An 18,329-nucleotide genomic window follows, 5' to 3' on the forward strand; every position below is an offset into this window, starting at 1 on the left:
AGGTTTTAGTAAACAAATAATACATCAAAAACCTCACTCTCAAATGTGTAGTTTAATAGAAGACACAAGTGATTGACCTTTCTTATAGAAGGCATTAAAGGCTAAGCCTGACCATCAGTTTTGGAGATCTTAAATATATAATAAATATGTATATAGGAAATTATGTAATAAATTCTCGGAAAATAGCTAAACTTGATTATACTTTTATTTATTTATTTATTTATTTTTGTTTGTTTGTTTGTTTTTGGTTTTTTGAGAAAGGGCTTCTCTGTGTAGCCCTGGCTGTACTGGAACTCACTCTGTGGATCAGGCTTGCTTCGATTTCTGTGAGTTCGAAGCCAGCTTGCTCCACAAAACGAGTTTCAGGACAGCTAGGACTGTTACAAAAATAAAAAAGTTAGATTTCTGTAGTAGTCCTCAATAAATATTTGTTTAATGGTGAAGTGAGAGAAGCCAAAAGCAGCAGGTATATAGATTCAAAGAGCCTCTAAGGTATATAGATTCAAAGTTCAAAAAAGATGAGTTCCAGCATGCTAGAGGAAGAGCAAGAGGGGCTCCAGTTGCTGGCTACCCTAAACTACATCGTCTGACACGTGTTTCTTGTTTTTAAAGCTAGCTTACACCACTTAAGTACCAAGACGAAGGGTGTGAGCAGGGTGGGGTGGGATGGGGCACTGTTAAGTTTCCCCAGTGATATTCAATATGGAGATTCGAACTCAGCTCTGAATATTTCTTAGACTCTTTAAGTCGCTATCTCCTAGTTCCTCTGGTCATGTAGTCAGTCGGTTTCTATAGCCTACAGACTTCTGAATCCGACAGATTACCTGAGGTTTGTGTTTAAGAAAATAGGGTATCTCACCCAGACTTTACAAAATTCTTGTTCACGGAAATAAATGCCGAGAATATCCACTAATTCACATATCCTTTGGGAAAGCCACTTTGGCTTTCAACGCCTTGATCGATAGGCACTTCCCTGACCCAGAGATAAGGAAACCTTTCCGTTGCCGGGGCAACAGAGACACAGCCTGGTTGTTCGGCTCTCCCGCGCACCCGGATGACGTCACGCGGCGAAATTCTCTTACGCCAAAGCTTCCGGCCCACCATCTTTGTCCCTGGCAAATTGGGTTTTGCGCAGTGGCTTAGATCTAGAAAGAATCGTGACGGGCAGGAAACCATTACACCACCACCCGGGCTGTGCTCTCCGGCTGCCGCCGCCACCCCGCCCTTGCCTCCGGTGAGTTCAAGGCGGCTGGCTTTGGGGTGTGTCCCTGACTGATTTGGGGTGGTTGTGAGGGAGGGGAACCCCAAGCTTGGTCGTAGGCGCGGGAGGAAGGAGAGATCCGCGGAGCGTGACGGTTGAGGATGGAGGGAGTCCTCGGGTGTGACCGTTGTGAGGGGGAAGCCTGGAGAAAGTGCCTCCTCCGCGGTGGCCGTGGTGGCCCGGTCGGGTGCAGCAGCTGGTAGTTGGGGGCTCCGGAGCGCCCCGGTGGGAGAGGGCTGAGGCCAGGGGTGTGGCCGCTAGCGGCTGGAGGCCGAGGGAGAACCTCCCTGCTTTCCTGTTTGTCATCTGTTCATTGAGAAGCCGGGACGTGTCCCGCACAGCAGAGGGAGAAAGGATTCCCTCGACGGTTTGGCCACGGAAACCTCTCTTGTCGCCCGTATTTGGGATTCAGAGGCACCTTTCCCTACCTGCTGAAAACTGAACAGATCTCCAGAGTCTTGACTGGTAAAGAGAAAAGGGGACTAAATGTACTTCGAGGAAGGAAGGTGAAACCTGTATAATTGACCCCATGTGTGAGAGGGGGAAGCCAATGGAAGTAAATCTTAGTCCGAAATTGGTTTTTTTTCCCCCTTTTCTTCCCTGTAGTTATCAGGAGCAGTCTAGTTTGAGCAAGGTTGTAAATGCTACTAGAAGTGAAAAAACTGGAATTTCCTGCTATTTCTTTATTCTTTGAATTCACAGAATGCATTAGCTTTCTGAGCAGCCTTCTGTTTAGGGGAGGGCTCCTATAAAACTCAGGTTATTTATTTCATTATGAAGTAGCATGAATGTGTCATGGATGCTTCATTGAATTTTTTTTTAACTTTTAGAAGGGAGAGGGTTTTTGAATTGCCAAACAGTTTTGCAACCATTGTGGTTTAAAAGACAAAGGTTCAGAAAGGCAAGTTGACTTCGAAAGTGCTCTCAGTGAGGAGCACTTAAATTATTAATTGCCTTCCTTGTGTAGTTGTGCTTAGCCTTAGGGTGCACTTACAGAGTAATAATAGAAAGCGGCAGGTGAAGGCGGTGCAGGGAGGGTAACACAGTTCAGTGGTGACTAAGTGAGGTGTAAAACTGTAACTGGTCGCAGGTGTCTTGCAGGGCAGAATCCCGAGAAATGAAGGGGAGTGTGTTCTGCAAACAGCCTCCCTAAAGGTGGGTGATTAAACTTAATATAAAGCAAATGTTTTGACCAATGAGGGCTCAAAGAAGTTCCCTTACATCCTTTCTTCTGAAAAGGATCATTGCCGGGCGGTGGTGGCGCACGCCTTTAATCCCAGCACTCGGGAGGCAGAGGCAGGCGGATCTCTGTGAGTTCGAGACCAGCCTGGTCTACAAGAGTTAGTTCCAGGACAGGCTCCAAAACCACAGAGAAACCCTGTCTCGAAAAACCAAAAAAATAAAAAAATAAAAAAAAAGAAAAGGATCATCATTTTAAACTATTATGCCTTAGGCCCAAGTTCGAACCAAGTCAGACAAGGAATATTCAGAGAGGACACCATCCCCTTTTTTCTTTCCTCCCAGGCTTGTTTCCCAAAATACCTTGGCATTTTCATAATTATTGGACTTCTTTATGTATATTGCTATATTAATGAATTAACTTACAGTTTTTAAACTATAAACCGGAGATGAATCTGGCTTTTATGTTTTATTTCTGATAAGGTATTTAATCTGAAGTGCTGTTGTCCTTGTGCTATTGACCATTTGGCCAGATATGATCTTTCCACCTCTCAACCTTGTAAGCAGAGGTTGCTGGAATGACGCTTCTACTTTACAGTTCCCCGAACTTTGGCTGGTTAGTGACTTTATATGCAAAGAAGGGCGTAGTCGCCTTGCCAGTGCTGGTGCTAGTTACCATTTCCCAGAGAACCATTTGAAATGAAGACCTTATTAACTTTTTTCTGACCTTATTATACTCAGCCTATTAATCTTATTTCAATGTTGAGTTTCTCTTTTGGGGACTTGGAGGAAGGGGAGGAGGGAGGGACTTTGACAGTCTATATTTGGCAGAAACTAGGTTATGCTGCTATAGATTATAACCGTGTACAGGGAGGCCTGTGAAAGGCGTTGGCATCACAGTGCGGGCCAGGACAAATGCAGGTGATTACATGCTTTGCCTGGTGACTGCTTTGTTCTCTAACAGTGTCCCTAGACCACACTGTCAATCAGCTAGTGACTTTTCAGGCTTGACGTTGTTTAAGTTCCTATGAGTTCAGATTCCATTGTGGCTTGCTTATTTCTAGGGGTTTCCTGAAAAACAAAGATTTACTTCAGTAGGAGTTTGAGTTTTGAAGCACTAGGCAGGTTGTATTATCTCCAGCTCCCGTCCTTGCTCTTTTCTGTGGTTTCTAGTATAGGCATATTAGATCCAATTTTCATATCTTTTGAGAAGCTGGTGTGTGTATCTGGCTAGTACTTGGGCTATTTCACTTAAAAATAGGTATATTTAACTATTTTGAGTTGAAAGTTACAGTGACATTAAGGTTCTGCCATTACTACCGCTTCTCATTTTTAATTAAATATTTAATATTCATATATGCATATATTGTGTTTAGATCCAGTCTACCCCCATTCCTTCCTTTCTACTTCTTTGCTTTTGTTTAGACTGTTTTCATTTTTTTCCCTTGGAGGTTTTTTGTTTGTTTTTGCTTTTGCTTAAGGCAAGGATAGACTTGTCCGTAGGATTCTTTGCCTATATGAGGGGATTGTTTTGTCATAATTGTTTACTATGGTGTCAGTTAAGTGAGTGATGTATTTCCCTTCTTATTTTTCTCTTTTTAAATTTTTTTCTTTTTTCTTTTGATGGAGCGGTCTTATGCCTGCTAGGTAAGCACTCTACCGTTGAGCCATATCCCTGCTCTGAATTGGCGCTGAGGCCTGAGCACAGGGTTTCCCATGTATTGAGCAAGCCCTCCAGCTCTGAACCCTTCTTTATCTTATTTTGTGTATGGGTATTTTGGCCGCATGTAGGTCCATATAGCACTTGTGTACTCAGTGCCCCCAGAAGCCAGGAGAGGGCCTCTGGTCCCCTGGAACTGAAGTTACAGATACAGTTGTGAGCTGCCAACTGACGGAACCCAGATCCTCTGAAAGAGCAGCCAGTGCTCTTCACTGCTGAGCCATCTCCAGCCTTATTTTTTTATTTTATTTTTGAGACAAAGTCTCATTGTATTATCTAGACTTACCTCAGCCTCCCAAGTAGCTGGTCATATCTCTTTATTTATTTATTTTTTTTGTTAGAGCAGAGATTCTTGGTTTAGGATCTATGTTGCAATCTTTTAAAAAATTGTTATTTTATGTTTTTGGATGTTATACCCATGTATATGTCAGTGTACCATGTGTGTGAGAGGCCAGAAGAGGGTGTTGGATCCGCAGGAACCAGAGTTACAGTGATGTGTCTTCATGTTGGGTGGCGGGAATTGAATCCTACAAAGCATGAAACGTGTAGGCAGTTAATAAAGACATGACTTCAGGTGACTGATTTACTGTGAGCAGAGTATGTTGAGAATTCCTGATAGAATGTCATGTTATCTGGGTATAGTGGCACGTGTGATTGCAGCACGTGTGAGGCAGAATCAGGAGGATCACCGTGAGTATGAAGCCAGTCTGGTCTTTTTTCTTTTTTTTTTTTTTAATATTTATTTATTTATTATGTATACAATATTCTTTCTGCGTGTATGCCTGCAGGCCAGAAGAGGGCACCAGACCTCATTACAGATGGTTGTGAGCCACCATGTGGTTGCTGGGAATTGAACTCAGGACCTTTGGAAGAGCAGGCAGTGCTCTTAACCACTGAGCCATTTCTCCAGCCCACCAGTCTGGTCTTTATAGCAAGTTTGAAGCCTGCCAGGACACAGAGAAGACCCTGTCTCAAAAAAAAGAAAAAAATAATCTTATATATGTGTATGTTAGCTTTAGAAAGCAGAGTGCTTTTGTGCAATTTCCCCAAGTAACTTCCAAACAGATTTTGTTTTTAAATCGTAAGTTTGAAGTTTTGATGATTCCATGGGCTTTAGAATGGTTTAACAGCATTCTGTGTAAACAGTAAGTTTATTTATTTATTTATTTATTTATTATGTATACAATATTCTGTCTGCGTGTATGCCTGAAGGCCAGAAGAGGGCACCAGACCTCATTACAGATGGTTGTGAGCCACCATGTGGTTGCTGGGAATTGAACTCAGGACCTTTGGAAGAGCAGGCAATGCTCTTAACAGCTGAGCCATCTCTCCAGCCCCTAAACAGTAAGTTTTGACTGGCAGCTTCTAACACTCTTGTCAGGCGCTAGTGATTTTCTGTACATCTTCTTTTCTCTCTCTCTCTCTCTCTCTCTCTCTCTCTCTCTCTCTCTCTCTCTCTCTCTCTCTCTGTGTGTGTGTGTATGTAAACTCACAGACAAGATTTCTAGTACAAATCCTTAAAAAAAGTCTGTCATTATTTGAAATAGGATCTTTCTGTGCAGCCCTGGCTGGCCTTGAATTCAATATGTAGACTGAGTTGCCCTTGAACTCAGAAATCCCCATGCCTGTTCTGTGAAGAATTCCTAACCAGTCACGTGGCACACACCTGTATTTCCAGCACCTGGAAGATGGAGACAGGAGAAGTGGGATTCAGGTCATCTCCAGCTATGTAGCAAGTTTGAAACTATCTTGGGCTACATGAGGGCTGTCTTAAAAACCAAAAAGAACTGTGTGTGGTCGCATGTTTTGTAAGCCCAGTGCCTGGACAGAGGGCGGGAGGAGAGGGCCTTTTACATAGAGAATTCCAGGCCAGTCAGGGCTACAGAAGCTGTCTCGAAAAGTTCAAGGCAGCTCACTGGTTAAGAGCACTTGCTGCTCTTGCAGAGGACCCCGTTTCAATTTACAGCACCCACATCAGGTGGCTCACAGCCATCTGTAACTCTAGCTTTAGGATCCAGCTCCTATTCTGGTCTTCTTGGGCATGGGTGCACACACAAGTAAATAATAAAAATCTTTAAAAGCAAAAAAAATTCCCTAATTTGTCTGCTTTCTATTTAGTTGATGCTGTGAATGGATTGATAATGGCATTTTCTGGATTTTTGCTAGAAAGATGTGAAAATGTTAATGCAAACCTCTGTAACAAACATCAAAACAGTTTCTGTAGTCTATGTGGTTGGTATTCGTGGTTTCTAGCTCTTTCATTTCTTTCCTTTTTATTTTTGAGGCAGGGTCTTCTGTAGTCCAGGTTCACCTCAAAGTCACTGTGTAGCTGTGCTGAGGAGAATGACCTTGAACTCCTGGCCTTCATGCCTCTACCTCCCAGGGCTGGGAGTAAGGCAGACTTCTTATTTTCTGAGACCCTTTTTGCCAGCAGTGCTTAATAGGTTGGCAGAATTGTTTCTGCCTTTGAGCTGAGGCAGGGGAGTAACCAGGTTTTTTCTGATTAGAAAGTTAAGGAGAAATCTTTGGCACTAAGACTTTTTGTCTTAAATGTTTGAGTGAGTGGCTAAGCTGTATTTACAAAGGTGTCAAGCTTGTCCTTGGAGGCTACAGTGCCATAAGGGGTTCAGGTTATTACCCTGCTCCATTTGTCCTTCATACTTTGCCCTAGAAGTTCCTTGAGGCAAGTTGCAGTTTTTCTTTCCTGGGCTGCTTGAAGCAGGAATGGTGGTATTAACAGGAGAAGCTACTCCTTTTGTTTAAAAGGTCTTAACTATAGATGGTCTTCAAATCAGTCAGATGCCATGCTGAGACATACTTTGTCTAACAGCGTTCTTCACTCTTGGCCGTAGGTACACTCTAAAGATCCAGAATCATGACTGACTCCAAGTACTTCACAACCAATAAGAAGGGTAAGTAGAACCTTGTCCAGTCTTCAGATTGTTCACTTAAGTTGCTGGGTTACCTTCCCCAAGTAGAATGTTCTGAAGTTTTTTACATGTATTTGCATCTTCTCATTGGGAATTTGATGTTTCTGCAATTAATTGTGTTTGAATAAGTAATTAAAGTGTAGGGGACTTTTTATGCTCGCTCTCCAGCGCTGGGGATCTAATCTAGTGTCTGCACATGCTAGGCGAGCGCTCTGCCATCAAGCTACACCTCCAGCTCTTCATCGCCTTTGTGGGCAGTAATATAATGCTGGGCTTACACGTGAGTGAGGGCCTAGCAACTAAGGACTTTTCTTGGGAAAATCTGCTTTCCCAAATTGTTTCCAGATGGCAGATTTCTAGAGCTATGGATGACCTTCAGTCAGGGATAGATTAGCGTCACTGTCCGTCACTGTCCTCATCTTACTAAGCACCCAGCTGAGCTCGCTTTGTTTCTCGGGGTCAGAAATCTTTGGTTTTGTATTCATCAGGTTTTATATTTGTTGAAATATTCTGGGCATGGCACCAACTACTGTGGCGTTTATTGCTCTTGATTTTCAGTGTCTTGGCCTGCTCTTCTGGTATGTGTATCCTCCAGTGGCTGGAATGTGACAACTTTGCTGGCATAGAATTTGTGTTTTTTTGCCTTGAAGTAGTTTCTGGTGTGCTGTCTTGACGCATAGTTGCCTTTGAGTATACACTGTGCGCGTTTTTCTTGGTACCTTAACACTCGTGGAGGGAGTTCCTGATTAAGTACTCAAATTTCCTTCCTCTAAGTCAGAGTGGGTGCCAAGGGTACCTAGTACTCAATCTTGATTTTTAAATAGCATTTTCAGCCAGGCAGTGGTGGCACACGCCTTTAATCCCAGCATTTGGAGGCAGAGGCAGATGAATCTCTGAGTTTGAGGCTAGCCTGGTCCACAAGCTGAGTTCCAGAATAGCCAGAACTACACAGAGAAACCTTTTCTCAAAAAAACAAAAATAAATAAATACCATCTTTCATTGAAAGGATCCAGAACTCGTTTGGCAAATACTGATTCCGGGGCTAAGTTGAGGGTGAATATCTTCTAAGTAAGGAACTACTCAGAAAATGATGGGACATCAAGGACCACCCCCACACCTTAAAGGGCCAAATTTGGGTAATTTGAACAACAAAAAAGTGATTAGAGTAATGGATTATAACCTATTGAATATAATGAAGGCCTTAATTCAATTCACAGCATCCATATGGTAGGTCACAATTGTTTATAACTGGTCCCAGGGAATCTGTTGCCCTCTTCTGATCTCGTGGGTAGCAGGCAAAGCATTCATATACACAAAAAAATTTAAAAATCTAAAAAAGACAAAACAAACAAAAAATAAGCAACAAAAAAACAGATGAGGTGTTTAAAACTTCATCCATATAATCAATGTTATCAGCACCAACAACAGGTCAAAGTGACACCATTTGCCTTTGGATGTAACGTTCTGTGAAGTTAGCTTGCCAAATTCATAACCTTATTACAATGAGGGAAATCCATGGCAAACTGGACGTGCTTCTCATAATAAGGGTCCTGTACTCAAAAAATCTTATCATGACCCAATACTTGGGAGGGAGAGGCAAGTAGATTACTGGGAGTTTAGGGTCAGCCTGGTCTTTATAGTTCCAGGCTAATCAGGGTACACATTAAGACCCAGTTTAAAAAATATATCATGAAAATAAATTGTTTCAGATTAAGCCTAAAGAGACATGCCAATAAATGTAATTCTTACTCTTAAGCAGAATGTGCCCTACAGCTGGGCATGGGGTGGGAAGAACAAGGTCCGTTTAGGTTGCATTGATATTTTAATTAAAATAATTAAGGAAAGTTTCTTAACCTTGAAAAACACAAGTTATATATCAGGGCTAAAGATGTATGTAGCTTTAACAGATACAAGAAAAAGGTCTGTGTCTTATGTAGAGAATTAAAAAGCAGATGCATCAAAATCATAACTGTGGGATACAGCTTGAAGATTGATTTGTTTGTTTGTTTGTTTTGTGTTTTGTGGTTGGTGATAGGAGGTCTTCTTTAAAAATTTGTTTATTTATTATTATTATTTTATGTGTATGGGTACTTTACCTGCTGTATGTCTGCACCACATGCATGCCTAGTGCCTGTGGAGGCTGAAAAGGACATCAGATTCCCCCCTGGAACTGGAGTTATAGCCAGTTGTGAGCTGCCATCTCAGTACTGGGATCAAATCCAGGTCCTTTGGAAGAGCAGCCAGTGCTCCTAAGCTCTGAGCCATCTCTCCAATCTCTGTTCTGATCTTTGCTATCTAATCTGGTTTATTTAATGTTGAGTTAGATTCTTACCACTGAGTAACAAAGTTGTCCTAGAACTTGTGTTGTACCCCAGGTTAGCCTGGAATTCACTCTTCTGACATCCTTTCAAGTGCCGGCGTTACAAACACACATCCATCACCATGCTAGGCTGAATATTGAGATTTTAAAGGCTCTACAGACATTTTTAATGTGTAGTCAACAAAGAGAACCATTTTTAGCTGCTAGCAGCACTTGGTAGATTTGACTAGTGGAAGGAGTGGGACTGGATAATAAAGTGTGCATGCAAGATACTTTGGCTCTCCTAGTACCTGTTTTTATAGATCTATTCAGTTTCTTCTCTATCTTTATTATTTACACCTCAGAAATCATTAGCCTGCCGTTCATGGTGGCATATGCCTAGAATCTGCACCTAGGAGGCTGAGGCAGGATGCTTGTGAGGCTGGATTGGGCTACATAGCAAGACCCTGTCTCACAAATCAAACAGGCCGGGCGTTGGTGGCGCACGCCTTTAATCCCAGCACTTGGAAGGCAGAGGCAGGTGGATCTCTGTGAGTTTGAGGCCAGCCTGGTCTACAAGAGCTAGTTCCAGGACAGGCTCCAAAGCTACAGAGAAACTCTGTCTCAAAAAACAAAACAAAAAAACAAAAACAAAAATCAAACAGGGCTACTGAAAAAGTCCTTGTAAAAGTCCTTGTTGAGCAAGCCTGTAAAGGGAAGGAGAGAGCCAATTCTACAAAGTTGTCCCCTGTCCTTTAGAAACGTAGTATGGCAATCTCTCCCACACATACATCTCACATGCTCGCTGCGCGCACACACACACACACACACACACACACACCTATTAAGTCCTTGTTATTCTTTTCAGCTAACTACTTAATCATTTGGATATGTATTACTTTTTCTTCTGCTAATACTTTATGTGCTTTGGAGACCAACGTATTATCTATAATGACAGAAAGGTTTTTGTTTTTGCTGTTTATTTTTTGAGACAGCGTCTCACTATGTAGCCCTGACTATCCTGTAACTCACTCTGTAGACCAGGCTGGCCTCGAGTTCACAGAGATTCTCCTGCCTCTGCCTCCTGAGTGCTGGGATTAAAGGCATACACCACACCTGACCTTTTTTCTAACAGGTTTTTAAAACATACTAGTTTAGCATACCTTCTCTTGTAAAGGTGCAGGTGACATTTATGAAACTTTGAGACATACCCGTTGAGTCACTGCTAGATAATACCATGTTTTTGAAAATGGATAGACCGTGTTCCTTTTGCTGCCTGTGCCGCCCACCAGAACCGCCTCTGGAGCAGACTCTTTACATTTGTGCTTGGTTCTGGAATCATTGCAGTTACATCCTGTTTTGATTCTGCAGCTCCTGCTGCTGCTCACAGTTCAGACTTTCTGAAACCCTGCTGTTTGCCCTTCACTGTTCCAGAAGTAAGTGACAGGAGCCCTGAGAACTGCATTTGGCAGCACAAGTCTCAGTGAAGAAGAGAATGACGCTTTTAAAGGCCTGGCCTTTCTGCCAGTGTTATTTCTGTAGTTGTCAGTTAAATGGGGTTGTGATTTTTAGAACAATTTGCTTGCCTGCTGGGGATGGATATTGATAAGACGAGCTTTTTTTGTGCTCTTTTTTTTTTTGGTTTTTTCGAGACAGGGTTTCTCTGTAGCTTTGGTGCCTGTCCTGGAACTAGCTCTTGTAGACCAGGCTGGCCTCGAACTCCCAGAGATCCGCCTGCCTCTGCCTCCCGAGTGCTGGGATTAAAGGCGTGCGCCACCACCGCCCGGCTCTTGTGCTCCATTTTTATGTCTCTTGTCAGTATACTTCCTGCCGGGGGCTTCAAGGAGATGACTTAGTGTGCAGACTGGTTGAGGACGTCCAGGTAAAATGAGCATTGAGAACAGTCTGGAAGGTGGTGGACAAGTGCTGTCAGAGACCTCTCTTTCATTTCCCAGACTCCCAGACCCGAAATAGTCACACAGAAACTATATTAATTACAATACCATTTGGCCAATAGCTTAAAGATATTTCTAGCTAGCACTTACATCTTAAAGTAAACAATTTCTATTATTCTGTGTATTACCATGAGGCTCTTGGTTTACCGGCAAGGTTCCAGGATGTCTGTGTCCTTTGGCAGCTACATGGTGTCTCCCTGACTCCGCCTTCTTTCCTCCTCTATCTGCTTGGATTGAGAATATTACTCTATTCTGCCCTGCTGTAGGCCAAAGCAGCTTTATTCATTAACCAATAAAAGCAACACATACGCAAAAGGGCCTCTCATACCAGACAAGGGGGCGATATTGTCAAGTTTGAAGGTGTAAATGGGAAAGATGGGTGAGGTGGCACACACTTGCAATCTTAACACTCTGAAAGCAGAGGCAGAAGGATTGCCTATGAGTTAAGAGGCCATCTTAGTCCACATTGTAAATTCCATGCCCCATTGCAAGCAAAACAAACACCAACAAAAAGTGGGGGAAGACATAGAAGGAAGACTTGGAAGTAGGCATCAACATGGTGGTGGGGGAGCTCTCCTTCTAGTCTCCCTCTCCTTTGTCATTTAGGACCGTTGCCTTTTTACTTTGTCCCCGTGTTCTAAAGACAGATGAGGCGAGAGATGGCGCCTTAAAATAGTGACAACAGTCTTGGACACTTCTCGAGTAGCCATTCAGAATTGGTCCTTTAAAAAAGACTTGAAGTTTCACTCGGCCTCCTCCTTTTTTCTTGCTTTCTGAGACAGGATCTCATGTAGCCCTACCTGGCCTGGAACTTACTAAGTAGTAGTAACTTACTAAAGCCAGCCTTGAACCTGTGGCCATCTTCCTTCCTGCCTTTGCCTCCTAAATGCCGGAAGTACAGACATGTGCCACCATGCTGGGCCACATTGAATTGATTGGGGCTGAGCCCTTAAAGTTCTAACAAAGGTGGTGATTTTTTCATGTTTATTGTGTTTGTGTGTATGTGTATAGGTGTGTGACACAGCACATGTGCAAATCAGATGATGACTTTCAGAAGTTAGTTCTCTTCACCATGTAGGTTCTGAAGCATCTTTAACCACTTAGCTATATCACTAGTCCCTATGTATTTATTGAGGATTTCATACACTTATGATGTATCTTCATATCCAGGACCACTTCCCCCTTCATTTTTTTTTTTTTTTTTAATAATCCACTGAATCCAATTGGTGCTGCCCTCGTGCCCATGAACATGGGAGCCATCTAGTAGAGCGTGGACAATCTCAGTGGCTACACCTCCAAAGAAAATGACTCAGCTGCCAACACCTACCTACCGACAGCCCCCAAGCTAGGGGTTGAGCCTCGTGAGTGCCTCCCCCATCCCTGCTTTAATGTTGGCTGCCTTGTTGTGCACATAACCACAGGAACTGTGAACTAAGGAATGCAGTGGCCATCTCATGCACAGAAACAGCACTTCACCACCCTCTTCCCCATCCTCCAGCTCGTACGCTGTTTCCATCACTGCTCCTTCTGTGATGCTCTATGAGTCATGGGGCAGGTAAGGTGGTTGATACAGTGATTCCGGTTAAGGCTGCAGACTTGATCGCATATTCTCAGCACTTTGAGTAATTTGGACTCTGCATTCATCAATGTCCAATTCAAAAAAGCTTTTCTGACCAAGATTGATAACAGCTCTAATGCCTGAGTATAAATGTGAGCATGTAGAAGACAACATAGTAAAACAGCAGAGTAGCAGGGATAGATTGCCCGCCATGGCCTACAGCCTTCCTGGCCCTGGCATTTGACCAGGTTTCCAGTACTGTATTAGTTACTTTTCTCTTGCTATGACAGAATAATGTGACCAGGACAACTTACAGAAGGAGGGGTTTCTTTGGGACTTCCAGTTCCAGAGAGATAGGAGTCTGTCACCATCATGGTGTGCAGGCAGGCAGATGGTGATAGTGTGCAGCAGCTAAGAGTTCACATCCAGGTCCACAAACAGGAAGCAGAGAGGGAACAGTGGGAATGGTGCCCTTTGAAACCTCAAAGCCCTCCTGGAGTGACACACTTCTGACACTAAGACCGCACATCTTAATCCTTCCCAAACAGTTCTACAAACTGGGGGCCAAGTACTCAAACATGTGAGCCTATGGGGCATTTTCATTCAAACCACCACAAGTACCAAGCATGAATTCCCTCTGTGAGTGAATTTCAAGTCCTGTTAGAAAGTGGACTGTTATTCCATACCAGACATGCTACTATAGCACCAGACTGATCTGATGCTTGCTTTCTCTCTCTCTCTCTCTCTCTCTCTCTCTCTCTCTCTCTCTCTCTCTCTCTCTCTCTCTCTCTCCCTCTCTCTCCTTCCTTTCTTCCTTCCTTCCTTTCTTTTTTTTTTTTTATACCTAACTGTGGTTGTTTATTAGGATTATTTATGAACTAAGAGCTCTTTACAATCTAGCTCATTTGGACCAGAGTAGATCAAAGCATTGATATTTTTGAACATTTCTTATAGTGAGATAGTTCAGTAAGGAAAAGTGCTTACTGTGGAAGCCTGACCATCCGGATTATGTCCCTGGAACCCACATAGTAAAGGTGATGGTACCATATGCATCAGTAATCTTATTATTCCTACTTCAGCATGGGAGACTGAGACAGGAGAATCACCCTGACACAGCACAGCAGCAGAAATAAAACTGTCTTAACAAGGTGGAAGGAGAGAATCAACTCCTCGAAGTCATCCTTTAAAAATGTTATTATTTTTATGTGTATCAGTGTTTTTCTGCATGGACATATGTGTGCCTGGTGCCTGCAAAGGCAAGAGGGCATATCGGATTCTTTGGAACTAGAGTTAAAGACAGTTATAAGCTACTGTGTAAGTGCTGGGAACTGGAGCTAAGAAGTGAATGCTGGAGGCTGGAGTCATGACGCAACAGTTAAGAGCACTTGTTCTTGGAAAGGACCTGAGTTTACTTCCCAGCATCCACAGAGTGGCTCATAGCTGTCCATAACACCAGTTCCAGAGCATCCAACACCCTCTTCTGGCCTCTGATGGTACTAGGCATGCATGTGGTGCATAGACATAACATGGAGGCAAAGAACTTATACACATAAATAAATAAATCTTGAGAAGGAGGAAGGATTTATAAGGATTTACAACTAATAAACTATGTGATTTTTGAGCCTAGTTTATTTATTTGTAAAGTTGGCTTTTTTATTTTGTAAACACTGATTTCCAAGCCAGCTCCCTACCTTACATTTATTTTCTTTTGAGATCCTTAAAATTCTGCTGTGAGATCATCCCTCAAATACCCTGTGTAGCCTTGGCTGTCCTGGAACTCACTCCATAGACCAGGCTGACCTTGAACTCACAAATCTGCCTGCCTCTGCCTTTCTGGTGCTGGGATTAAAGCGGGTGCCATCACTGCTGACACTCTTAGGCTTTCTAAAGAAAGGCCTGCATTACATTTTCAAAGACGACGATTTAAAAGGCTTTAAAAATTTATTGATGGAGTCTTTGTTGGTGGGTCAGTTAATATTCCGGGACTTTGGATTGCACATTTCATAATTTCTAAATAATCGTAGTTCAGTGGCTGCCTTGTTATCCTGGTGTCATTTTATATTGCAGTGTTCTCCCCGTTCTCTAGTCCTGAGACTACACCTGTTTGTTCTCATCTCTTTTAGGAGAAATCTTTGAATTAAAAGCTGAACTCAACAATGAAAAGAAAGAAAAGAGGAAGGAGGCTGTGAAGAAGGTGATTGCCGCTATGACCGTGGGGAAGGATGTTAGGTAAGGGTGATGGACGCTTAGACCGCAGAGAGCTCAACCCCGTTTTTATAGCTTTCACTGCTTTCCTATAAAACCATAGACCACTGAGGTACAGTGGTGCACGTCTGTACTCCCAGCTGCTTGAGACACTGAGGCAGGAGGATCACTTGAGTCTGAGTTGGGCGCCCAACTTGGACAACATAGCAACTCTATCTCAAAAAAAGCAAACACATAAAAACCTATGAGAATGGGGTTGTCCCGTTGAAAACATCACAAGGAAGTGGCCATGCTTTTATATCAGCTCTGACCTAAGTGTTTCATTAGTTTGCTGTTTTCATTTTTGTTGCTTTTGGATTTAGCGTAAACTGTCTTTAGCCCTGGCACAGGTACATATCTGTTGCCTCAGACAGTTTTAGGAGCTGATAAAAAGCTACTGAGCTCACATACTCTTTAATTGGGTTAAGCTGGTGTCTTCCGCTGTATGACTCTACATTCTGTTGTCAGATTCCAGGTGAAAGCCAGCACGACCAAAACTGCCTCCATCTTTGTGATTAGTGAGACTTTAAAATGAGTAAGGGTTGTCTGCAGCCCCACAGCTTTCTAAGGGCCTCTCCTGAGTCCAGGAGACGAAAGCTTTCTTAATATTTCTATGTTCTTTGCCTCTGTACCATTCTGAGCTGATAGAAAACAGTGGTGGGTGATATTGCCAGATACAGGCCATGGTGCTGGCCTACATAGTCCTTCTGTTTTTCACTATCAAGAGAAAAGAAGTTACAAGAAAAAAAAAGTTTCATTTAGAATTGTCATTGATGATGCAGTAAAATTTTATTTTATTCAATAGATATTTTTTTTAAATATTTATTTATTTATTTATTGTGTGTACAATATTCTTTCTGTGTGTACACCTGCAGGCCAGAAGAGGGCACCAGCCCCCATTACAGATGGTTGTGAGCCACCATGTGGTTGCTGGGAATTGAACTCAGGACCTTTGGAAGAGCAGGCAATGCTCTTAACCACTGAGCCAGTTCTCCAGCCCCTAGATATTTTTTAATATGGACATTAGAGGACAATTCTCGAGAGTCTGTTCTCTCCTGCCACCTGTGGAGTCCTGGATTAAATCAGGCCGTGCAGCCCATGTGCAAGGACTCTGTTTGCTAAGCCATCCTGCCAGCCCATGTATGTGTGTGTGTGCATGCGTGTGTGTATGTGTGTGTGTAAGTTGTGATTTTAATGTACTGTGTGTGATTAGAGGGCTGGAGAAATGGCTTGGGGGTTAAGAGTACTTGTTGCTCTTGCAAAGAACCTGGGTTCAGTTCCCAGCACCCAGAAGATCCAACACTCTCAACACCTTATGACCTCCCCAGACATCAGACATACATGTGGTGCACATGCATGCATGCAGACAAAACACTACTTGTATAAAATAAATATATGTGTATAGATAGAGAGAGAGAACATTATCCATTTATTTGAAAAAGATACTAAACTATTTTTTCATTTTCTGAGTCATACATTCATATGAAGCTGAATTTTCTTATACTTCAGCAGAGGTAGTAACATGAGGCTCCCATTGTTTCTACTTCACTAGGTCCTGTAGAGCTTTATGATTGTGTAAACAAGGGGCTGATGAGGTGGATCAGTGGGTAAAGTAGTTTGTTTGCTGCAGAGCCTGATGACCCATTGGTTCCCCTGAACCCAGCAGAGAACCACTTTTAGCAGGTTATCTCAGATCTCTGCATATGTGCTATAGCATGAATGCCCACAAACACACACAAACAATAAGTAAAATGTAAAGCACTGCCATCTTTTTTGATTAAAATATTCACTTTAAAATAATTTATGAAATGGGCTTAAGATTTATTTTATTTTATTTTTGAGACAAAGTCTTTCTATTACATACCTCTGGCCTTCCTGGAACTCACTATGTAGACCAGACTGGTCTCAAACTCACAGAGATTCCCCTGTCTCTGCCTCCCATGTGCTGGAATTAAAGGTGTGTGTTACTATGCCTGGCTTATGTTTGTTAATTTAAGTGAATTCTTGGTCTACTAAGCCTAAAATATTTACTGTCTTGTCCTTTTATGAGACAGGAATAGGAGAAACCCTTCCTCAGGGCATCAGGAGCATCAGAAGATGCTGAGCGGCCTCCTGTCCCACCATTGATATTTGGGCTTACTGTTGCTTATGGGGACAGCTCTGAGCCTTTGGTCTTGACATTCACTTTCCCTGAGATCTCCAGAAAACTTTTGTTTGTGTGATTTATACTTATTGACATTCAAACAGGAAAAACTGAGAAAGTTTTGAAGTGCTAGTTATTCCTCTTGAAGTAATAATCATAAACCTTTGAAGTCTGCTATAATTTTCTCCTGTCGGTGCTGAGAATTGAACCTAGGGCCTTGCCTACAATAGGCAAGTCCTTCTTCACTAAACTCCTTCCCAGCCTTCTTTTTCCTTTTTATTTCAAGAGAGTCTCACTATGTTGCAGAGGCTGGCTTTGAACTCTCCCTGAAGCATAGGCAGGCCTTGAACTTGCAGTCTTCCTGCCTCAGCCTCCCAGAAGCTGGGGTTCAAGCATGCACCAGTGTGCCCAGCTTCAGTCTTCTTGTGAAGGTTGTTAGAATTACTTAGGGTTGTAAGCATATCGTTGGATAATGTTTTGTAATTACTCACTGGTTTTTCAGCCTTTCTGCATCTCTTTAAGGCCAGAGAGATGGCCTGATGATCTGAAACCAGTCACTAGGATCCATGTGGTTCCTCAATGTCTGCACAGACCAGATACACTTGAGTATTTTTTTTTTTTATTTTTTTATTTTCGAGACAGGGTTTCTCTGTAGCTTTTTGGTTCCTGTCCTGGAACTAGCTCTTCTAGACCAGGCTGGCCTCGAACTCACAGAGATCCGAGTGCTGGGATTAGAGTATTTCTTTTTTTTTAAAAAAAAAAATGATACCATGTTTATGACTTAGAAAAGTTTCTATATTATGCTTTTGTGTGTGTACAAGACATATTACGTAAAATATACTGACATTTGTGTTTTTTTCCTATATTTGTAAGATATGTAAAACTAGAGTCTAGAAAGTATTCTAATAAAGCTTTGGAAAGGCTGTTTGCTAACTTTCTAGTTAACTTGTATTTTTAAAATATGGCTCATTTTAGAAGCCAGACTTGGAGTTCAATCCTTTAAGGCTAATGATGCTATTTTATGAGTGCATCTAGACATT

At 42.4% G+C, this 18,329-nt stretch overlaps 1 protein-coding gene across 4 annotated transcripts in view; it reads left to right on the forward strand.

The window, feature by feature from the left end:
• Nucleotides 1-1,100: 1,100 nt before the first annotated feature.
• Nucleotides 1,101-18,329, forward strand: part of Ap2b1 (adaptor related protein complex 2 subunit beta 1) — a 116,137-nt gene continuing 98,908 nt past the window's right edge. For 2 of the 4 annotated variants that reach the window (XM_057774331.1, XM_057774334.1), the window contains exons 1-3: nucleotides 1,101-1,234; nucleotides 7,013-7,072; nucleotides 15,026-15,131. In XM_057774331.1, coding sequence (XP_057630314.1) covers nucleotides 7,036-7,072; nucleotides 15,026-15,131 — 143 coding nt within the window. In that variant the 5' untranslated portion in view covers nucleotides 1,101-1,234; nucleotides 7,013-7,035. Of the gene's footprint in view, nucleotides 1,235-1,357; nucleotides 1,727-2,397; nucleotides 2,417-7,012; nucleotides 7,073-15,025; nucleotides 15,132-18,329 lie in introns of those variants that run through there. The other 2 variants (XM_057774332.1, XM_057774333.1) reach the window with 2 other exon arrangements.

The sequence above is a fragment of the Chionomys nivalis genome, chromosome 7, assembly GCF_950005125.1.
Source record: "Chionomys nivalis chromosome 7, mChiNiv1.1, whole genome shotgun sequence".
NCBI lineage: Eukaryota > Metazoa > Chordata > Mammalia > Rodentia > Cricetidae > Chionomys > Chionomys nivalis.